The sequence below is a fragment of the Xenia sp. Carnegie-2017 genome, unplaced genomic scaffold (genome assembly GCF_021976095.1).
Source record: "Xenia sp. Carnegie-2017 unplaced genomic scaffold, XeniaSp_v1 HiC_scaffold_1, whole genome shotgun sequence".
NCBI classification, from domain to species: Eukaryota; Metazoa; Cnidaria; class Anthozoa; order Malacalcyonacea; family Xeniidae; genus Xenia; species Xenia sp. Carnegie-2017.
Genome location: NW_025813402.1, coordinates 8,838,584 through 8,862,195, shown reverse-complemented (window position 1 = coordinate 8,862,195; position 23,612 = coordinate 8,838,584). Strand labels below are relative to the sequence as shown.

Genomic DNA, 23,612 nt, shown 5'->3' with positions numbered 1-23,612 from the left:
GACGATCAGTCATAGCGTCTATTACTCACAATATCGCCGTAGTCATTAGTCTATATGGCAGTATTTGCTCATTTGATTGGATGCTGCCTACAAGTCAATGTTGCTTTTATTCGTTTTGTTGTGTTCGGTTAGCTTCCCAAACCTAGAGCTTGGTTCTCGCCTTAATTGATTCTAACCACAATGACACAAGTGAAATACCGATGTCATCATTTTCTTCAATGATAATGAATATTAAAATGTAAATTTTTTATAACGAGTCGGCCAGTTGCACGTACAAAGGTTTTTGTTTCCTGGGTGAGTAGGGCGCATGACGTCCATATAATATACCATATACAAATCACGTAACGAGAACGGATTTTACCAAACTTCAATATTGGAAATTGGAACTATTGACTCGCACTCATCATGACTTTTGCAGTCTTTCTATTTCTGTCGATTACAATTTCAGTTGCAACTGGACGGAGTGACAGGAGAGTTGCTTGCTTTGAAAGCTGTTTAAAATTGCTTGAAGAAACTTCAACGTCAGTAAGTATATAGTTACTTCGCGTTCCTATTGTTTTAACATTTATACTTTTCATGATAAGTGTGACAGCTAAAATCTCTGATGTCATCACGGGTAATAAGAAGAGTTATACAGGATAATCACATCATTATTTCTATAGCGTGTTTACATCAGCAACAAACTGAATACTTAGAGATTTTCGACGCCATTCTTTCAAGTGGTGGCAGGATTCGTATAAAAATATCATGATAACGATTGATTCAATTGTTCGCGAAAGTGTTCAACCTTTCTAGGTTGTTTTCGCTTATAGCAGACATTGTTGAAAGGGAGATTGAATCTTATGTAAACTTCAAGCAATATTGGTTGTGCGCAAATGTTTACTAGTGATATTAAGTGGTAGAGAAGTTCGGCGTTTGTTTGAGGAGAGAGAATGTGCTTGCTTTCTTCATAACGATAGTATCGACGAATCTTTACGGGTATTAGGCGTTTTTTATGTTTAGAGAACAATCGTTTGTTTTTATGTCTGGCCATAGCAATGTTAGGAGATTAATCTTCTTGCTTATCTCGATTTTGAAAACGTCATTAAAAGAGTTATTAAGAGACTTCGTTTATTAAAATAAAATAGTCTGCAAGTCAAAACACCGGGGGACTTTGTGTGAGAGACCTCGGCCGCAAATTCTATCTGCCAGACCTTAATCGCATGAATCAATAAATCGCCAATACTCCGATAATTATAACAGACACGTGCTGTACTCTCCAAATTGAATAATCTGTAATTTCTTATTAAAAATGCTAAATTTAATAGAGAAAATGAAAGATTTTCTAATGAAAGAACTTGTGACAAGCCGATGCGTCACTTCACCAACTTTCTTTTGTATAAAACGAAACACAAGTCGAGTGCGATATGCATCTTTAACTCAATATTCGAGACAAAAGAGAGGAGAAAATATTTGAGAGATATTTTATAATTTAACTCATGTCTCAGTGATGTGATTGCGTTCGGTGGTTACTTAGGCGTTCAACAAAGATACAAATGTCCTCGCCTAGAAATAATCGGTAAATATTTCAAGGTAAATCGCGCTTAAAATCATTCAATTCATTCGTGTTGGTAGTCAATTACAAGTCATGAATAACGCCAGCTCCATTTCAGAGGTGAACGTGCTAAACAACTGAAGGAGAAATGTACCCACTTGGGTCGATAATTGTTGCAAATCGAATCAAGAATCCAATTGCTTTTCTTCATCAGCTCACATAGAGCGATATGTTCAGACGCTTTGTTCCGTTGTTTATACTTTACCTTTTGCAAATGAATGTGTGCACGTACTAACTCTTTGTACTGTATGCATCTGAACGATTGTGTATTGTTTGGTAAATCAATATGGGTTGTGCGTGACACGTTTACAATTTGAAACTTACATGTTCACATCTATCTTAAGTTGTCGCTGTAGCGAACGTTTATAACTGACCATTGTCAGACAAATGTACATTGTGGATGCTGGCCAAGAGCCTGCAGCCGGCAAGTTTCTCGTGCTATATGTAGATTTCGCATCATTAGAATTATTTAATTTTTTAGAAATCTTTAGAGACTGAACAAAAATATAGCCCGACCAAACTTTCGAGCTTGCTACGTCACTGATTGAAAAACGTAGTATTAGAGAAGATGTACTAGTCATAGGATTTGCGAGCAATAATAAGCGATATATGTTGATTGTTGATAAAAAAGGATATTATTATATATTGCCTGGAAGATTATCCCTCTCCTAGATTTTCTTCTTGCCCTGTCACCTATACATCTTATACTTGATTTCTATCAGACCAGACTACGAGTGTAGAGAGAGCAAAGCCTACATGTTAGGAAAGTAAGGCAGCTGGAGAAAAGCCAACTTTTTGGTCTTTGATTAAATCATTATTATCAATGATTCAAATTATTATTATTATCAAAAACTTTATTTTGCATGCTTATTTAACGCGTGTATTCACTTTTATGTGCTGATTTTGTTTAGATATTTCAAGTTTGAATTAGACTATTTACGATTTTTTGCGAGCTTTGTCGCGTTTAGCATATTTTACATTTGATGCTAGAACAGGTGATGTCGTCTTTACTTAAAAACAAACAGTGCCGAAAATGAAAATAACACCATATAGCTGTAGTTGTTGTTCTTCGAAAAATTCAATATTTTAATGTCCACATCATGCTCTCGAATTCTTCCTGTGCAGCCATTTCATTGTCAAATAAACTTATGAAGAGCAGAGTAACCAAAAGTTTGGTTCAAACAAAATTTTATGTTGTAAACAATTTTTAACTTGAAATTTATTGAACGTGGTTGATTATCTCAAATGATTGTCCTGTATATATTTGCTATAAATTCGTGTTTCTTCATGCCGGAAAGCTCTAATATTTATATGTATATATATAAACAAAATAACAAATATGGCTATATACATAAAAGAAAGGCTTAAAAACTATCAAGAGGCACTATAAAAAGTTGAATTTATGTTCAAGTAGAAATTAAAAAGTCAATATGGCATTGTTTATGTTTGTTAAATGCAACCGTTAGAGTATAAAAGCTTCTTTTTCCAATTTCTGTACTGACAGGTGAAGATAGGCACTTTATCTAGTTGAACGAGGAGATAGTATTCTTACTAGGACTAAAACAGAAGGAACAATCGCCAATAAAAGATTTACAACTATATAGCTACAGGCCTACAGCTACATAGATGACAATATTATTCTTTCATTGTTTTTTATCACTATTCTTATGGTTTATTGTTCTTCTTATTATTATTATTACTACTCATCGGGTTTTTTAAAACGGCAAGAGGTCTTAGCTATACCGTGATTATTATTCAAAATCTCCTGCATAAATGAATAAAACATGAAAAAAATGTGTTATTATACTTTTGTTATTATTCTTGCATAAAGATAACGTGCACAAAATTTATAATGCTGGAGTCAAAAAAGAGCAAAGACAAAAATTCATATCATGCAACTATGAAGAGAAGATCCTGTATGCTGTTTATAACAATGATAATGGTAATTTATCATGATTAATTGTCCTCTTACAGAACAAGATCGGTGAGCCATGTCTAAAGAAAACGCAGACATCGTTGAAGGAGGAAAAACAATCCTGCAATTCGTCTTGTCAAAGTTTACCATTGCGTGCCATCAACAACACAGGTAACATACCATCTTTACAGATTATGGACATTTTGAAGTTTTTAGCAGAGGAAACAGACATTTTGGTCTGGAGAGGAAGGGAAGTTCTCTGCACGTATATTACCTCAGTCACACACGATATTGTGTCTACTGACGTAAGCATTTTGATTGGAACTTCCGACTATACTTATTCGTATTTTTCAACGGGCACATCGATAAGTAGAGAAATGAAAGTGCTAATTTTCTCATTAGTTCAGCAATGACGATTGACGAAGCATCTTTTCTTAAGTTTATTCTATGGACATCGAAAAAAGTAACTCAACCTACATTTCTCATGACCACCAAGTCATAATATAAACTCCTGACTCTGCAAATTTGTAGAGATTGTTTGTGCTTTCGTAAAATATGTAGCTATATGAAGTAACTTTCAAAACTTGAAGTAACTCAACCTACATTTCTCATAAGTCATGTATAAATTCCTGACTCTGCAAATTGTAGAGACATATGCTATATGAAGTAACTTTCAAAACTAGCTCAGCATATTTAAGCTTAAATAAAAATGACCGGAAAGGAAGGGCTTTGAGTGTAAATACAACTTCATTCGCACCAAGATAGCGTCCAGAGTTTCCCAATTTCGAGTTTCCAAATTTAAAGTTTCTCAATTTGCATGTCAATGCTTTAGGACTTGAGTGTAAAAATAAACTTCTTTAAATTCAAATCATGATAATGACTGGTCAAAGTTGCGTGCTGACCACCGTAATGCATGAGACGGTTAAAGTATGGTCGAAATGCAGGGGGGGTGAACAAAATGTAGTCCTCCATAGATAGTTATCGTTTATAGGCCCGTTGTTCGTTAACTTTGGAGACGCTTGAAAAAATGAAAAATAAATTTAAACAGGAAGAATAAATAAACAATTTATGACAAAAAAGCATAGACCCAACCGCCTAAGGTTGACCATCGCATCACATCAACCTTCACATTTCATAGAAACTTCTCTTCTTTGTTTTGTGTTATTGACATATTGCTACATGAACAATCAATTATAGTGCATGAGCTTTCATTTCTGAACTTTATACTCAGAATAAGCTAAAATAAAAACGTTTCTTCTCCATTAAGTAATTTAATAATGTCCTCAAGTAAACATGTATTTTTATCGGGGGCAGTAGCTAGCATCGATAATTGAGGGGGGGGCAATATTCAAATATGCATGTTATAATCCAAAGAAAACAATCGATTTTAAATAATAGGGCAAAACATGAATTGATGAATATTGCGCCCGCCCCCCTCACAAAAAGTATTGAGCTCGCTGCGCCCCTGATTTTTTTTGTTCACTCCTGTATGTTCATGTCGGTGGATGGTAATCTTAGTTTTTGTAATCATTTATTCATTAAAGCATTGCATGTTAATTTTTATTTTTCACATCTATCGAATGTATATGTAGTTTATGTCATTTTACTATATGAGAGACTAATTATATAATATTTACCAATGAGATCCTTGGGAAAATTAAGCCTTGTCAAGTTGATGAATTGTTTTTAGAACCAATACATATTTTGTAATCATTTTTGAACATGATGTGAACACATGTAACGTCATATTTATAGTTTTCCCACGTGATTTAAACATCTCCGTGTTGAGCAAGCCTACATTGTTACAGCCAGGCTATGACTTTATGGTGATACAATGGAATACCTCGAATGAATTCCTGGGAAAATTGCCATGTACGTTGTTCATGTTCAGCTAAACACGTCCGGTCTAGACTCGCTCCGTCTGCCACCTTATGTTCAAAGTTATGCTTTGGTAAGTTCAAGAAAAATTTAATTTTTGCTTGCAATTATTCTTAAGATAAATATACTATTGTTTTTTTTCTTTAACTATGATCAGACAAATGAAACACGGATCAGAAATCCACAATCTATCCGTGTCAAAAATCTCGTAAATGGGTTTCAGTACAGATTTCGTGTTGCAGCTATTGGTCTGGATGGAACGGCAATTATGTTTGGGGAGTGGACGCCATGGTATTCGACAAGTGGTAAGTTTAAAGTGAATGGTTCGAACTCCGGAGTATCGTTACATGTTTGTAGATGTATATCGTCCAGGTTAGTGGAGTCCTGAGAAGGACTGTTGGTGTTGATGTTGACTGACGTTTTGACAACCTTAGCGGTAGTCGTCTTCAGAGTCAAATGAGGAGTAAACGTCAGGTTTGCCGTAATTAATGTCTGGTGACAGTATTTAATTGGCCGTATGTATTGACCATGATAAAAAGTTTGTTTCATTATCTGATATTGATGCTTCTTTACTAAAGTACGCTTGAAGCTCAATCGTAATATGGCATGATTGCTTGCACGTCATCGTCAATGCATGTCACCTTTTTTTTATTTATGAACGTCAACTAATTTACTGAAAATAGGTTGAATATTTATTTCAAAATGAGCTCCCTAATTGAAGCAAAAGATTATCTCGCCCATTGGCGAAGCCATGCAGCTCAATGTTTTACTCCTTTAATGCATATTTATCAGCAAAATAATTATTGAGTATAATCGTCGATAATAATTACCATTCATTTTTCGTCCAGTGAATGTACAAAAAATATTTGCATTGTATGAGTAAAAACGTGCTTGATTTTCTACCGATCTCACCGTGAATAGGTTTTGAGCTCGTTATAGCTACTATTTAACATTAAGCAGAAACCGCGGAAGATCAATAATTTGGGGGAAGGGTGGGAGGGGGGCTAATACTCATATATGCTTGATATGCCGCATAAAGCGCCTTTGAAATCCATCGTTTTCTACGGATTACGACATGCATGTGTGAATATGAGCTCCCCACCTAATTATCGATCTTTCGCTGTTTCAGTAAAGGTCGATACTTTTTGTAGATGATGTGATTTGCATATGATATGGCTAACAAGTAAGCGACTCCATGATGCGCCTTCATAATTAGTTGCTCATACCTTGTGATGATTTGAGCTTCAGAAAACAAAACTTGCACTATTCAATCTTTTAGCCTTATTAGATTTCTTGACTTGTTGTTTGTTTAAATTTGATTTGCTGCAATGCTAATGGTAGTCTCGAAATTGACATTGGTGTCTGCTGTACTGGGCAAACTGTAGACTAGCCCAGGTCCATTTTTGTTCCTAACTTTTTAAAGGCATATTTTGTTGCACTTTGCAGAATTTTGCAAGCGAACGTATGGTCTTGTCTCACGAAGAAAAATTTTGTTTGGACCACTAAAGAAAGTGAACATTACCTTTCCATGTGCCGTTGGACAAATGTCAATGAGTGTGTCCTTAAAAGTTCAAGGAAGGTTACCTGTGGTGTTGGATGCTACTTTGCATTGGCAATATCCTACCAGTAAGAGAAATAAGTCACTTTCTAGCGGACTGCGGTTATGATGATGTGCTTGAAATGCTAATGAGCTTTCAGCAATTATTGCGAAAGTAATCGCCAACTCTAACACTTAAACCAACATAACTAGACCATGGTCGATGTATTAGTTTAGTGATCAATTTCGTGTATCGTACTCGTTATACGATGTGCTGTTAACATTGCGAAATTGGTAGATGTTGTCAGTGCTCACTGAAATATAAAATAGGTCCTAAACGCATGCAATAGTATCATAATAATGAAGAGTACGTTTTTTTGGCTGAAAAAGGTGGCTAAGTTAATCTTTTGCCTTGAATTTGTTGCTTTCCACATGTTGCTTTCCACATGCTGATTTAAAATAGTCTGAACGATACCGAAAATGGCATGTAGTGATAGTTATTGAGCCTATGTATTTTTCTCCTACATGCAAGTTCATGGAAAACGCCTGAGTTAAAAACGAAAATTAAAAAAAAAACACTGCCTTCTCAACATTGTTTTGGTTTTCGTTTTTCATTTTTTTATGTTATGCAGACAATGTTTTTCTTTATCGTTTCTTCCAAAAATTTTTACTAATGATCTGGTTGAATCAATCAATCTGCTCATTTTTGGTGTTAAACTTGCAAGTTTAGATCTTCATGACTCATGACATTCGTTAAAAACATACAACGAGTTTTACTTGGTGTTTGTTTGTAGATATCTCAGCCCTTAAAGGCGACACAATCCAAGTCATCGTGAGCCAACTTCAAGACGATGATAAGGACAGGAATGAGTTGTGTTCATACTATCACGAAGACAGTTTTTCAAATGAATTTCCTTATCAAGTAAGTATATGCCCTCCCTTTTAGCATCGAATTACGTCATGGCTGCGTCACAAACACGTGACATGGCATGAAGATCGATTGTATTGTTTTGTAAAAAAATAATTAGTTATATTCTTAATATATTAAATAATTACGAATTACGATGGTTCAAAACTCTTTTAACCTTGACATAAGATGGTGTCGAACTGCATTTTTGCGTTTTTGAGGAAGTTTTTTATTCAATTTTAGCGACGATTCTTATTTGAACTGCATGTTTTTGTTGCACATTCTAATTTTTTATGCACACGCACGTTTACTTCGTAAGCTAAGTTAGCTACTATGAATGACCGCGATGTGCTTATGAAAATATGATTACCTTCTACAGACTCCCCTTGTAGATAGATCTGACAAACCCACCATGGGTGTCATTTGATGCGTAAAGATGATCTCTAGCTATTATATTCATATATCATCCCGTATAGAATCAAAATTCGTTATCGTTAAATGCCGTTCGTGAATTTGGATTAAAGAAAAATCGATTCACTTCGGTTGTACATATTCTGTCAAGGTAAGGATGGTTTTATTGCTCAATTTGTTTCTTGGCTTTTATACTTAAATTTAAAATTTAAGACAATTAATCAATAAGGCAAATGGCTTGTACCTGAGTTTGAACATTGAGTGACGTTTCGACATTCTTGGCATTTATAGTCATTTCAGTACTCTTCACTTGACTTTGAAGATTCATAAACTTTGAGTGTTTTGACATTCATAACACTGCTATCATTGTATAACGATGTAGATATATAATAGCTTTCATGATCTATATCCTCTGTCTTAATTGTGCATATATTTCTTGTCCATATAAACTTATGGCTATGTGGTGGAAAACGTTGTCCTTATTAGTATTGTATAAAGATCTCTTTTAAATTCTAATTTTTTATGCATATTTGAACACAATGTTAGTAAAAACATGACTATTTCTCATCGCTCTTTCAATTTAAATGTGTTTATATTTTTTACATTAAGAACTATCACCAAGGACAAGTTTCTTATGTATTTTTTGAATATCCTCACATGCCGTTACTCAATAGCTAATTTTTATCTAAAGATCTCAGTCGAACATAAAACACATTTGTATGTACGTGGTTTACAAAATGTTGATTCCCGTAAACATGTCATTTATTTCCGTTAAAGATGTGTGCGATTCTCTTAGTAAATGCATTTTTTTTTGTTTAGTTTTCTGTAAAAGACGCCGCTACAAATAGCTTCGAATCGACGACAATTTTCAGAATTCCAGGCAAGTTTACTTTATGCTCAGTATTTTGGTATGCATGTTTTAGATTTTTAATGATGGCTATAATTTGCCCTAGTGTTATATTAGTGGCTGAAATAAATAGAAAATATTGGGTAAGCACAAGATTTTCACTTTTAAAATCTGGTTGACGACGTTTCAATTGTTAAAACCAGCGCTCTCTAGTGCAGTCAGGTTTTAAATGGTCTGAAATCCAATTGTAAGCATTTGTGTATATTATTTTGGTTATTTGGTACTATTTAACCTACGCAAATAAAACTGACTGTTTGAGAATCCTAAGTTTCGTCTCTATAAAGAATCTTTTGTCGTATGTGTGGAGTTTGGGTACGTTTAAAGAGTACCACAGTTACAAGCAAACATGTATCTACAAATCTAGGTGTACGATGATAGATGTAGAACAGTTGAAACTAGGAGGAATCAAAATGTTTTAAAAATGAGAAGTATAGTGAACTTGCCCCTCCCTCCAATACCCAGGGTAAACATTTTATTATTACACGTCACTATGATTTATTTGTAAAAGAACTTATCGCGAGACGTTATATTTTACAGTTGATTTTTAAGACTTTGTTTCAAAACCTAGCACTGGAAAGCGTACGCGATTTCAAAAGCTCCTTCTCTAGATACATTAATCGGTCAAATCTCTCAAGTCTGTCTTTTTGAATTTAGTCAGGAAAAAACAAAAACTGATCTGAAGAAGCTTTCGTTCATTGGTTCAGTGATTCTTTTTTTCGTCTCAAGTGATTTCATATCATTGTGAATGATTTCTCAAAACGGGTTTCGGATCCTTTCCACTGTTTCTTATGCAGAAGTACTTTTAACAACGCGATGGAAACCGAAACAAAACTAGGAAAATGTTGCGCTACCAAGCTAAAGCTTGGCAATAATTATTTCCATAAGATTCAATTTGCATTTGGCCATATTTTTTTCTCATTATTTTCTGCTTTTTTTAGAATGTCTGCAAAATGTATCATCTTGTCCTGGTGAGTCAATCAAAGTATAGCTGCATATTATACCATTGACTTATGAGTTCAAGATACTCCATTTTAAATTCTTAAAAGCTGGTCGAATTTGTTATAAATAATGATAGCTAGCTATGTTGACGCGTTTCAATCATTTAGCCCGATCATGCAGGGTCAAAAAATAAAAAGTGTTTCTTTAGAAATCCTCTATTCTAACTTGGTGCTCTCGTTTGTAAATTAAATAACTATCCTATGCAGTTTTTGCATATTCGTCTGAAATGATTCATTGATTTTCTCAACTTCAGTACCAAAAACTACACGAACGAATAACACATCAACTGTCATATCAGAAAAAATATCTCTCAACAATAAAACAAACTCGTCCTTCGATGTTGAAGTTACATGGAATGCTGAGAGATGGATTAAGATGGAAACAATAGATTTTTATCGCTTGACGATAGAAGAAAGGCAAGACCATTCCAACTTTAGGACAAGCAGGGTTTCTGCAAATGAAAATGTAAGTTTCAAGGAAGATTTTTTAATTGAACTACAATGGATTAATAGGTGTGTTATTTAGATTAACAACTATCAAGTTGACTTGAAAGACCTGTCAGAAGGAGAATACAGACTTGAGGTTTGTCATAAGCCATATGAGGAATGTTTTTATTTTAATTTTTGTTGAATAGAAATTTGTGAGTGGTCTCTAAATATACAATGCATTTCTTTCTAAAACTTACTTTGAAAATAAGTTGCGGAGGCAAGTGTTTGTGCTGTGACGTAAGATAATTTTGAAATACAGGAGTATAATAGTAATCTGCTATTCAAGTTTTTAACACTTCTTTTTGGGTACCTTTTGAGAAAGAATTTGCTGTCTGATTTTAAACATAACAAATAAGTATGGATTGATAAGGACGATTATAGATGACAATCTATACTTTGTTTTTTGACAATGGAAATTGCATGGTTTGCTTTGATGTTTTCTAATTTACTTTTTTTATGCTTTGAGATATGCCTATGCAAATTTATGCATTAAGATATGTCTTTGCATTTGCAGATTTATGCTTTGGCAAATGCCTATGCAAATTTCTGCTTTGAGATATGCCTATGCAAATTTATGTTTTAAGACATGCCTATGCAAACTTATGCCTGAAGATATGCCTATTCAAGGTACGCCTCGAGATATGTCTATAAAAATCTCATCTTTACCTGGCCTAACGAGGCAAGAGTAATTTTTCTCAATTTCGTGTGTGCTGTGTGCAGTCTGAGGTGCAGTGTTGCAGAATTGTTTTATTAAAATGTATTCCTGCCTTGATAGTTGATCTCTAGCATTGCCAAGCGACGCATGCACAATGGAAACGCATGTAATCATGACTTGACGTCAACGATTAACCATGCATAGTAAATTTGCATACATTCAAAACATAAATGCAACAGATCAAATGTAGCAAGCATAAGATTATTTTTAGATCGAGGCCTATCACGGAATCAACTGTCTCCATGACATCATCCAGCAAAAGTTTCTCCAAAGTATGTTATTACTCTTTTAAATACTTATTAATTGTCATGCTTGTGTCGACTGATTTCCAATTTGTAAGTTAAAATGGGAGTCATTAACAATTGTAATGTATTTACACTTCTGATGAATTTCAATTTTATGGAGTTTTGGTGGTTAAAATCCACAGAAACTATGTCAATTTATAAATTTATTGCAAAGCCATCATCAGAGATTATACTTAATATAAATCCTAGGATTTATATTATAAATTTATGGATAGAAAAAACAAACCCAAAGCATACTACACCGTACTAATCTTTGACGTATCGTGTATATTTTTCTTTCTCAACAAACAAAGTAAAGGAAATTTAAATTTTCATTAGTTTCTCAGTACTCTGATAAACAGTGTTTTTTACATTTAACATGTTACGATTGAGGCGATTATCACAACACTTGGGAAATTTAGATTGAATGACGTCAAAACACAATGAACAGCATTTATGAAGAGTTGCAATAAACTTTGGTTACTAATTAGTGTAATATCTGGTTGAAAGTTAGCATTATATGTGGTTTATCGCTCGTTTTATCGTTGCAGTTTACCGTTATATGGTTGTAAATTTTAGCTATACGATCGATGTTATTTGTGTTATGTATGGGGTTGCTTGCTTGTGCTGTGGTATCCCCAACTTAACTCATGACATAGGATACCTTATAACTTTCTTGTTGTTTTATCGTCTTATTCTTTCAATGTATTTGTAGTAAGAAGACCTTGCGGAGAAGGCTGCATGGAAAACGCAACGTGCTTGCCAGCAAATGTTTTTGATGGAACTGCAGTCTGCAAGTGTAAGGACGGTTTTACTGGCGACGGTAAAACATGCAAAGGTTAGAAAAGTTAGATATCAACGGTCGATTGATTGTTTATGTATCTAAATTATATGTGTTCACAGATCTTTGGTATTAGGAGAATTGATGATTTTGATTATGATTGTCGAACATCAAATCAAAATGTATCATATTTCATAGACAATGAAAACAGTATATGTCACTTTGGAAATTTATGGATAGAAAAAACAAACCCAAAGCATACTACACCGTACTAATCTTTGACGTATTGTGTATATTTTTCTTTCTCAACAAACAAAGTAAAGGAAATTTCAAATTTCATTAGTTTTGTCAGTACTCTGATAAACAGTGTTCTTCAGATTTAACATGTTACGATGGAGGCGATTATCACAACACTGGGGAAATTTAGATTGAATGACGTCAAACGCAATTAACAGCATTTATGAAGAGTTGCAATAAACTTTGGTTACTAATTAGTGTAATATCTGGTTGAAAGTTAGCATTATATGTGGTTTCTCGCTCGTTTTATCGTTGCAGTTTACCGTTATATGGTTGTAAATTTTAGCTATACGATCGATGTTATTTGTGTTATGTATGGGGTTGCTTGCTTGTGCTGTGGTATCCCCAACTTAACTCATGATATAGGATACATTGTAACTTTCTTGTTGTTTTATCCTCTTATTCTTTCAATGTGTTTGTAGTAAGAAGACCTTGCGGAGAAGGCTGCATGGAAAACGCAACGTGCTTGCCAGCAAATGTTTTTGATGGAACTGCAGTCTGCAAGTGTAAGGACGGTTTTACTGGCGATGGTAAAACATGCAAAGGTTAGAAAAGTTAGATATCAACGGTCGATTGATTGTTTATGTATCTAAATTATATGTGTTCACAGATCTTTGGTTTTAGGAGAATTGATGATTTTGATTATGATTGTCCGAACATCAAATCAAAATGTATCATATTGTTATAGACGATGAATACAGTATAATTAGCTATATAAAAATAGTAGTGGATTTGGGTACATCTAATTATACGTTAATAAGATTTTATTTTTGAAAATGCAAAATTAATTCATTGAAAACATGGAATTCAATTTGACAGGCATTGCGTACACTTTCTCGTACAGCTATAAAAGGCTAATCATTCTCCTTGCAGAGAAACATCGAATCTTTGCCATTGGGATTTATTTTAAGAGATTCGTAAATTTTAGGCTGATTAAGAGATGATAATTATGAAAAGAGACAAGCCCTAATAATCTCCTTTAACATAATGGATTGGTTTGAAATAGTTTATATATTTGCAAGCTTACTACTACTAGAAGTAACTATTAATATTATTTTAAAAACTGAAGCTTGTCCTGGGGGATTTTACTGTTTATATTTGTCTTTACTCAAACTCTTAAGTGATAGATATGGTAATGCTTTTGTTTCATGTTAACCATGTATTATTTTCTATTTTTTAGAGATTGTGTTTACGGCGTCTAATAAGAAAAAAGAAGATGATAGCAAACTTCTCCCTATTCTTTTACCGATATTGGCCATAGCTTTGATAACAGCATTGATTTTGGTAGCGTTTGCATGGAGATTAAAGAGGAAAAAAGAGATGGTGTTGGAAGCATTTCAAAATAATCAATCTGGGATTCCACCATCAGAATCCAACTCTCACCTATACCACTATTTTCCACCACGGTAAATGTTAGCTAGCATCTATGTTTCTTTCTGATTGATTCAAATTTTCCAGTTTTGGCTACTGGATATATGGCAACATTTTTTGTGTCTAGTTTTTGTCTATCTCGATGAAATAAAATAAATAAAATACTCGTTTGGGTTGTAAAAAGTACTTGGTTTGACATGTTTCTTTGATGAAGTAAAATAGGTTTCAAGAAAAATAAATCGTTTGACGCGTTTTTATTTATTAGTTCCAATCTCGGTGATGGTTCGCTAAAAGTAAATCAAGTTGATCTGAACGATAAGGAAGTCAATCTCATATATGTTCCTCAGGAAATTCAACATGCCATATCTAATGGTCTCACCGATGGTTACGAATTCAACGCCGAACAAATCAAGTTTGAAGAATGTCTTGGCAAGGGTGCGTTCGGTTTCGTTCATCGAGCGAGAGCCCTTGGAATAACCGCTGAACCAGAGTGGACGCTGGTTGCGGTAAAACTCTAAACGGTATACGTTTCTTATACCGAAGTAAAAACTTTATCGACTTCTCGAAGACGTGATGTCCTTTGTATTGAAAGAAAATACTGTTGTATGAAATGTTCAAACTGAATTAAGTGGTTGCGGTAGACAGAACGCATGAAAAATTCTCAAAGCTGGTTTTATCTTTTCATTTTTTGTCTTTCGATATTTCAACCAATTTAGAATTAAGTTGTTGTATGAACAGGCTTCTTGTGTTGTGCTGTCGTAAAGTGTCGTAAAGGATGTATTAAGGAATTTTTCTAAATACAGGAAAATTTCTTATTTCTGCAAGGATCAATATTGAACTTTGAAAACACTCACGAAGTGAAGATCATTTGTCACCTCCTTCTACATTATTGAAACACAACCAGAAAATTGGCTCCTGTCAATAATTTTTATTCAAGGAGCTATTGATTTATTTGATCATTGTAATTTGTCGCTGAAAAACACGTTTTTACTTTTTCGTACTTTTCTTGACCCAGCTTTTCAAAATTTGAACTTTTAAACGTGCGCGTGACTTGCTACAAATTGCTTAAAATAGAGATTTCCGTTTATACATACGCCATCATCATTTTAGTTTTCTGTTTTCAGAACCTGTCACGGAAAAATCTGCGGAAGACTTTATCGGTGAAATAGAGCTGATGAAAAAGCTTGGAGAACACGAAAATGTTATAGAAATGCTTGGCTGCTGTACATTGACGTTGCCCATTTGCTTGATAATAGAGTATGCACCACACGGTAACCTGCTGGATTACATTAAAGCTGTGAAAGCAAAGGTAAAATATTCTACACAAAGTTGAAACATGCATGCAAAGCTGACGAATCTACGATGCGCTTTTTTGTGATATGGGGAAATTAGAACAAATTTTTTCTCGAGCCAAAGTTCTTTAATGGTTATGTACATTGCTGTAGAAGTTGGGGGGCGCTTGGGGGAGGAGACCCCCTTCTACCTTTGAAATGGGTAATTTTTCATAATTTCATGGCTTCAGCTTCGTCAAAAGAGCCCCCCATCTGATGAATTTAGTTCTACAGCACTGGTTATGTAGTTTCTATTATTTCAACTCATAGCTATGTAGCTATAGACAAGCTCGTGATCTAACCTTAATTTTGGTAAATTATATATAAAAATTTAGTGTGTACACGGTTTATTACATAAAAAGGCCACATATAAATAAATGCCTATTAATTAAAGAGTTTTTGTGAAAATTTCCTTTTAACAGTTATCGAACCAGAACCCTCCAGAGAACGATCAAAAGGAAGACGCCGAAGAGCTGTCATTGGCAGGCAAAGAGGTGATATTTTTATGTAACTATCATAAAATATATAATATATATATTGACAGTTGTAGCATTATGACTAGTTGAGAAACCTATTTCTCTCTTTCCCGCCAAAGTCAACCTTGCAAAAAAATTTAAAACTCATGCACGGGATTTTTTATTGACAGAATAAATGTGTGGAAGATGACGATGTTCAAAAGGAGACTTGTTTCGGAGGAAAAAAAGATCAAGGTAGTATAAAATATTGATCAGAGCATTATGCAACAGCACACATCGCTTAGCATAAACTTGTTTTATATTTTCAATATACTCAAGGAACTTGTGATTTTTACTTCGCACAACAGTAGCTTATCAATTTATTTCCAGTTTCACAATACTTCATTCCACAAGTGATCTCTATTTTGTAGATCCAAAACATATGAAGACTAATAGTTTTCAAGATGAAGAAAAAAGTGATTTCTACAAAATGATCGAGAAGAATGAACATCTCGAATCGTTCGCTCTACAAATTGCTAATGGAATGGTGCGAAAACTAGTTTTTATAGAAATTTTTTAATTCTGTTGTATTTTAGCAAACTTAACTTAAATACATTTTTGTTTTTATATGTTGATAAAGAAGTCTTAGTTTTATGTTCATGTATTTTATGTAGTTTTATCACACATTTCTTGTTAATCGCCCTATGTTTTAATAATACGTTTTATGAATTATATACAGTTTTGTGTATTACATAAAAACCTAACCAATTATTCCATGTGCTCATTATGTTAAACTAGAAACAATTATTTATATATTATATATATATAACAGGCATATGTAGCTGGTAAGGGGATAGTCCATCGAGATCTTGCTGCAAGGAACATTTTGATTGGCCAAGGCTATACACTGAAGATATCGGACTTTGGTTTATCAAGAGAAGGGGTTTATGTGAAAACAACAAAAGGAAAAATACCTCTAAGGTGGCTGTCAATAGAGGCTATCCGGGAAAGGATGTACTCAAGCTCTAGTGACGTGTGAGTGCAATATCTATATAAACAGAAGGCCTTTTCCCCATCGTCCATACAAGATACCATTCTACTTGACTTGTCTTTGTTGCCACATAAAATAAAGCTTTGCTTTATTATTTCTTTCCTTCGTACAGTTAAGTTTTATTAGATCTGTGAGTGGAAATGGTTATTTGAAGTCGGAGTGTATCGAAGTCAAGCGGGTTTTTAATTTAGATTTTAGAGGGCAAATTTCAACCACAAATTACCGACCAAGTATTTTTTCGTGTCTGAAATTTTAGGAATGTGTAATGTAAACTAAATGGCTATAATTTGATACAGCTATAATATTATCATATTATGAAGGAAACGCTTAACCATGCAAATGCATTTTTTTCAAATTTTTAGTTGGTCCTACGCAGTTGTACTTTGGGAAATCAGCACTCTAGGTAGATATGGCTTTTGAAATGAATATGTAAAAAGTTATCACATGAAATTTTTCTCTTGTAAACCAGTTCAAACTTTTTGAAGAACACTTCATCACAAAAAATGTTCATACATCTATCAAATTAACAAAAGAAGTAAAACCCATTGTTTGTATGATAATTTCAAATAGCTTTGCGTTGGGTGTATAAATTTCAAGACGGTTCTAACGCAAGCATAAAGTGCACACAAATTATATTATAAACGGTTGAGCAGAATATAAAGCGATGCAATCGAGTATAGATACAGTTTGATGATGGATACAGTGTGGTTGTTGGCCAGCACGATATGTAATCTTACCTGATTAATGGGGAGCTTTAGCAAGAGTACGACCACGACAACGAGGAGGACTACGACAACGATTACTAAGTTTGACCGTGTAAGAGAATGGCACGAGGAAGTTTGTTGTTGTTGTCGCAACAATGTTTTCGCGCCAAAATGACGTAATTCGTACTCGTAGTCGTACTCGTAGTCGTACTCGTAGCGTACTCGTAGTCTTTGCTAAGGCTCCCTAATGAATGCAGCTATGTCATACTGCATGTGGCACTTCTAAATTTTCATCTTTGCTTTCTGCGAACGAGCGAGTGACAATTAATGCAACTCAACATTTGGTTGATCAATCACTGTAGCACTAAACAATTTACGGCGACTTTTACCTTCTTATTGTTGTTTTGTCTGTAGGGGATTTTCCTTATCCTTCACTATCTGATCGAGAATTGCTAAATTACCTCAACCGCGGGGAAAGACTGGAGAAGTCTAGCAACTGCAACGATGAAATGTAAGTAAAAAGTATTGTTTTTTAATGTGATAACCTTTTCCAGAACCAAGTTATGCGCGCTTTTGTACTGATTTACTGCACAAATTTTTACAAATCGGACAAATCAATTGTCTATATTTATTAAAGAATACGTCCTTTCGAACATGGTTCACATATAGTTAAAGATTTGCTTGCTTCATGCAAATCCGTGCTCACAAAATCATTCTTTCAAATTTCAAAAACAGAAAATACCCAAACTTTTTCCAAATTTTTTTATTGAACCTCTTTACATCGAAAAATATTATGGCAAGACCTTAACTAAGATGTTTACCATCTTAATAATGTCTTTAGCTTGTCATCCTTTTCCCATATGTTTTTTCCGTTTTTCCGGGTGTGGTGCACATACCCAAAAAAAGCTGCATGAATGGTTCCACGTAGCTACTGACACCACTTTTGTGGCGTGTTTTCATTTAAAATAATAGTCCAAATTTTTGGCTGGAATTTCTATACGCTCGTAAAAGTTGGGTATGTTCTCCCCATTCCTCCTTCACACACACCTCTTTAATGTGCACCCCTGGACGTTACATGTTTAATCGTGCATATTCACCAAAAAGTATAGATTACACAACGTGTTGTGAATTCGCCAAAAACTCGTGTATAAATAGGAGTTGTAAGTCGTTTACCTAAATTGTATAACACTAATGATTGCTTGTGAGCCATAAGTTTATTGTTATTTAAGTGCTTCTGCGAATATTTTACGTAGGTATAACGTGATGCTTCAATGTTGGCGTGCTGATCCGAAAGAGCGACCAACTTTTTCAAATTTGCGTGACACTTTATGGAAAATGAGCAAAGGAGAGAATCCGTACGTGAACGTTGATCCATTGCAGGAGAGTGTTTCAGTGAGCGAGACGGACAAAAATGAGAACACCGTTACAGCATGAAGTAATGGTGCTTTATGATTCAACGAAGTTTGAACAAATTACGGCTCTCGTTTCACTAATTCTCACTTTAATTTTTGCTTTGTCGCATTGTGAGCGTATAATATATACATAGTTAAAATTACGAAGCACAAGATTCGCAATACGGCAATGTTATCAGAAATCCGTAACGTGTGTATCATTAAGGCTTAAGACAATTGTAAGTTGTAACATTGTCAACATATCGAAAAGATATTTTAAAGTACTATTATTAGCAACGAATTTTTACGTACAATACCTCTAAGAGAGAAGTGGATAGATAACTGCTGTCACGAAGTGGATGTCTACTTTAAAAGTTGTCTTTTAAAATGAGCAAATAATAGGTGAATGGTCAACACTTTTGGAATTGTTGGTTTAGTATTTTGGCTTAAACAGTTCTTTTAAAAACTATTACGTTAGTATTTGACCATTCACCATATGGTATTTGCTCTTTTTAAGACAATTTTTAAATTTGTCACCACGACAAAGTCTCTGGTTGTCAACTATAGTCGGTACGCATTTGACTTAAATTCTAAAAGAACAGTAATGTTTTTTGTGTAGCTATAACTGTTTTTTGGGAAACTTTGGAGCTGAGTCCCTTTGATATTTTTAAAAAAGTTATTTTAAGTAATTTTACATGTCAATTACGTTGATTTGCTGTTTTTTACAATAATATTCACTGCTCACGTCGGAGTTTGAAAATATCGAGCAACAAGTACTGAAGCCACATCATTACTTTGAGTTGGTGCCCATGGTTGGGGTCAGTTATATCGTTTCTAACTGGACAATTTGAATCGCAAAGTTGATTGGTCAAACTGCATTCGACGTTCTTCTCTATAGAAGAAAGTGAGCAAATGTTCTTCATTCCTGCCGCTGAACAGATGACCGTGACAATGCCAAAGTAAAGGCTACTCAAATTTGTAATGTGGCAATGGATCTAGGCTCTTATTAAATTTCAAAATTTGCTTAGTATTTATCGTGTGGAATACCAAAATACCAGGCATAGAACAAAGACCCAACATATTAGACTGAAAAAACCTACTCTCTCTCCACAGCAAAAACATTGCTAAGGACCCTGGAAAACCTAAAAAAAGACTTTAAAGAAAAAAAGTTTCAATTTCTCCTTTAATTTAATATGAAAGCGCCTTCATTCAGAAAATCCCCATATGCATATTTGCTGTGAGAGATTTTCCAAACCTCAAGTGATTGTCTGGCACTCCTCTCAGTCAAGTCAGGGGATTTCTGTATATTTACTAGAGCTTACAGTGAAAAGTGTTTGCTAAGCAGAAAAATACAATTGTCGTATTTGGTCGACTAAAAACAACCTTGTTTGTAACTTCAACTTCTGTGGAGAATGCATTTTGTTCAGACGTTTCTGTTGAGATTTTGAAAACAGCCTTACGTATCACGGTTTTGTGAGATAAACTGACTTTTTATGATTTGGAGTGCAAATAGCTAAAGTTACACCATAACAATATTGTATACGAGTCTTGATGCATTGTGGCTAGTAACTTCTATTTGCTGTGGCCTGTGGATTAGCCTTCATTGTGTTAAATCTTAACAAGCTATCCGGCGTTCACTAATCACAAGTGTAGAATTTTGCAATGTACATAACATTTATTGATCGGTACATTATATTATTTAGCTATGTCTTTATTTTTAAGGTTTAAAAATCACTCACAATGTTTTTCGAGTGAACGCTGCTGGCTAAAATTAGCGTTTGTTTTCGTTTTTTATTATTTATTTTGACAAAGTGAATGATGAATATTCAAGATATACAGGGTATTTTGTATGGTTATGTTTGTTTGTTTCAATAGGTAAATGTACAACTTTTTAACAATTATTTGTCCATTAGAAGGATACGAAGAAATTTATATTAGTATGAACGCCAATATTTATACTTTGTAAACCACTCGAATCATGACTTTAGATTGGCTGAGGCGAGTGGAATCGTTTTTTTTAATATAAGGTGTGTGCTTTGAGTTTGCGACCGCATTTGTGACCAACAAAGTATCCAAAAAGCCTCAAAAACAGTAAAGTGAAATGGAGTAAAAACTTATCGAGTAATCGTTTTATGTTGAGTTAGTACATTTGCTCGAAGTGTTTGCTCCTGGCTGGCGAAACTCTTGTCCCTATTTTCAATTATTGATATTTGCCAGTGCATACCAAACATATTCTCGTCACGAAATTGTAAGACTCAAGAAAATATAACTATGACTAATCATTTCAGTGTTTTCCGTTTTTCGGATGAAACATTAATTTTAATCAAAACTTCGCCAAACTATTACAACAAGTACAGTTTCAAAATATATAAAATATATAAGTTACTATTAATTAATCTTTGGATGAGCGTCAACGCGTGTACTTGCATACCTAAAGAATTTTATAATTATCCTTCCATTTGATGCTGAGACTTTGAGAGCTCATAATTCATAGCCAAAGCAAGTGAAGCAACAACGTAATGTATATGCCATGCCTAGTTGAGCAAATATTCAAAACCAATGACTATTGGCTGTAGATTTTATTGGTTATTTCTCTATTTTTAAGCCAGCCAGACAGAGAATGTTGAGAATGTCCTTAATATATAAATTAGCATTTATTCCTGAGAGCCGTTATGCTTCGTAAGTTCTGTTGTGTGTTTGCAAATGTCAGGCATTTCATTATTTCCTACGCCCATAACAAATATTTGTGCGTTGGTAATCTCGATAGCAAATTTAATAAACATTATGCTAGGGAAGTTTGATTTCCATGAAAAGAACGTTCTTAGATGCTATGAAATATATTTGTAATAATATGTAGCGTATATTCGTGTTCGACAGCGTTCTGTCGAGGTATTATTGGCAATTCACTCTACCGATAATTATGCATATCATTGCAGGTAGCATTTTCGAAAACGGATATAAGCACTTCATGTTTATACGTAACTCCTGGTTGATTGGTGAGTGCTTGGGAAGGCTGTGCCTTTGTTATTATTAACCATTATAACTTCTCGTAGAGTGAGTAGATTTGCTGCGTAGAATATTCAACCGGTTGAAATTGTAAATTTAAGTCTTTATAGGAACGAGAACGCAAATATGAGTAAGACACGAGCGACTGAAACCATAAAGCAGAGGATAAACGAGTATCGAACGAAAATTGATGAAGCAATTGAGATTGAAGAAGATTGTAAGGCAAAGCTTGAGCATGCCAAAGAAAGGCAGACAAACAGTGAGACAGAAGCCAGATCTTTGCGAAATCGTGTGGAATTTATAAAAGCAGAAATACGTCGGGTGAATAAGAAGAAAAGCGAAACTGAGAGTCAACTCGAGCAGCACGATGCTCGATCCGAAAAGTCAGAAAGCAATCGCAAAATTCTCGAGGAGAAAGAGGAACAAGGGTATGAAAAGACAAGAGAGATTGAAGATATGGCAAAAGATATGAAATTCACTGTAGAAGAGAAAGAGAATCTTTTCAAAGAAGCCACATTGCGCGAGAAAAAGCTCCTGGCTGATCTGAAACGCGCCGACGCGAAGTTGAATCAAGCAATGGCTAAGTTGAATGAATTAGAAAGCAAACACGAAGACATTGTGACCACAACTAGTTCGTTGGAAGGAAACGTGAATACGCTGCAGGAAAAAGAGGATGAGTTCACTGAGAAAATTAATTTCTTGAATGATCAAATTAAACAAGTGACAGCGTTGGAGGAGGAAAAAAATTCCACTGTGAAAGCAAGCGAACGAATCATAGAGAGGTTGAAATGTGACATTGGTGTCATGAAAGATAAACTCTCAGAAGTCGAGAAACAATTTAATGAACTTGATGCTGTCTAATCTAACATTTTGGGCAAATCAATTGAGAATATTTGGACTGATATGTGATTGTTGTTGTTTGAATCTTTGAATGTAGACTTTCCGTTCTAACAAGTCTACGTTTTTCATCGTTTAGATAGCTATAGTTTAGGAAAAATTTATACGGTTAAATCTTTATTATTACAATACCATACACTCAATTAGATAGCTACATTTAGTACATCTGATCAAATAACTTTGAAGTCAACATTGAACACTCTCAAATATTTTGAAATCATAATTAGCGGCATTTTTTTGTACTATTATCAATTTAATTATACAAAATAAATCGACATGAAAATTTAAAACATATTCCAGTAAGTCATCATCCAGGCACATCATATAACTTTACCAAAATGCTTTAGTTCTCTGCGTAATCTGTTCCCCCGTACTGCATTATTTGTTTTTTTCTTTTGACTTCGAACACTTCTCCACATTTGTATGTTTGCCTTGCTCATGAGATTTTAAGCTTGGTGAAGTGTTGTGCGTGCGTAAGACCAATATTTTAAAGCTACGGAGTATATTGGATGGTAAGATTTCACAGCTTATGTTTTTTTTATGTTTTGGAAGATTTGAATAAATTTCGATTCAGTTCGAAATAATGGTAATCTGCATTTATGGCAAATTGGAGGCCGGTTTGCGATATGGCCCTAATAATATCTGTTGTAGGGTACAAGTTACAACCAAAACGTACTCCGAAAAATACGCAGG

At 34.3% G+C, this 23,612-nt stretch overlaps 3 protein-coding genes and 1 long non-coding RNA gene across 4 annotated transcripts; all 4 read left to right on the top strand.

Moving 5' to 3' along the window:
- Window positions 1-172: 172 nt before the first annotated feature.
- Window positions 173-1,119, top strand: LOC124444157. The gene is made up of 2 exons (XR_006947862.1): window positions 173-529; window positions 887-1,119. It is a non-coding gene; the product is annotated as an uncharacterized LOC124444157 (long non-coding RNA).
- A 4,260-nt stretch (window positions 1,120-5,379) lies between these two features.
- Window positions 5,380-15,909, top strand: LOC124438632. The gene is made up of 16 exons (XM_046988811.1): window positions 5,380-5,460; window positions 5,545-5,692; window positions 6,834-7,013; window positions 7,719-7,850; window positions 8,356-8,393; window positions 9,062-9,122; window positions 10,088-10,117; window positions 10,402-10,613; window positions 10,674-10,730; window positions 11,563-11,623; window positions 12,351-12,473; window positions 13,136-13,258; window positions 13,894-14,119; window positions 14,350-14,605; window positions 15,209-15,393; window positions 15,838-15,909. The coding sequence occupies exons 1-14, from the start codon at window positions 5,380-5,382 to the stop codon at window positions 14,600-14,602; spliced, it is 1,725 nt and encodes a 574-aa protein (XP_046844767.1). The 3' UTR covers window positions 14,603-14,605; window positions 15,209-15,393; window positions 15,838-15,909.
- On the top strand, window positions 15,295-19,059 carry LOC124438622 (fibroblast growth factor receptor homolog 1-like). The gene is made up of 5 exons (XM_046988800.1): window positions 15,295-15,393; window positions 15,838-15,909; window positions 16,062-16,125; window positions 18,040-18,136; window positions 18,879-19,059. The coding sequence occupies exons 1-5, from the start codon at window positions 15,295-15,297 to the stop codon at window positions 19,057-19,059; spliced, it is 513 nt and encodes a 170-aa protein (XP_046844756.1).
- A 2,928-nt stretch (window positions 19,060-21,987) lies between these two features.
- Window positions 21,988-23,209, top strand: LOC124444137 (tropomyosin-like). The gene has a single exon (XM_046994725.1). It carries the CDS (start codon window positions 22,149-22,151, stop codon window positions 22,881-22,883), a length of 735 nt encoding a protein of 244 aa, XP_046850681.1. The 5' UTR covers window positions 21,988-22,148; the 3' UTR covers window positions 22,884-23,209.
- The last annotated feature ends 403 nt before the right edge of the window (window positions 23,210-23,612 follow it).

Bases quoted from the DNA above. Each gene is read 5' to 3' on its own strand.
- LOC124444137 (XM_046994725.1), top strand. From the start codon at position 22,149: ATGAGTAAGACACGAGCGACTGAAACCATAAAGCAGAGGATAAACGAG.
- LOC124438622 (XM_046988800.1), top strand. From the start codon at position 15,295: ATGCTTGGCTGCTGTACATTGACGTTGCCCATTTGCTTGATAATAGAG. The intron at 15,910-16,061 runs GTGATATTTTTA...TTTTATTGACAG, and splicing joins TGTCATTGGCAGGCAAAGAG to AATAAATGTGTGGAAGATGA. The intron at 18,137-18,878 runs GTAAGTAAAAAG...TATTTTACGTAG, and splicing joins AGCAACTGCAACGATGAAAT to GTATAACGTGATGCTTCAAT.
- LOC124438632 (XM_046988811.1), top strand. From the start codon at position 5,380: ATGTACGTTGTTCATGTTCAGCTAAACACGTCCGGTCTAGACTCGCTC. The intron at 10,614-10,673 runs GTAAGTTTCAAG...TGTGTTATTTAG, and splicing joins GGGTTTCTGCAAATGAAAAT to ATTAACAACTATCAAGTTGA. The intron at 12,474-13,135 runs GTTAGAAAAGTT...ATGTGTTTGTAG, and splicing joins CGACGGTAAAACATGCAAAG to TAAGAAGACCTTGCGGAGAA.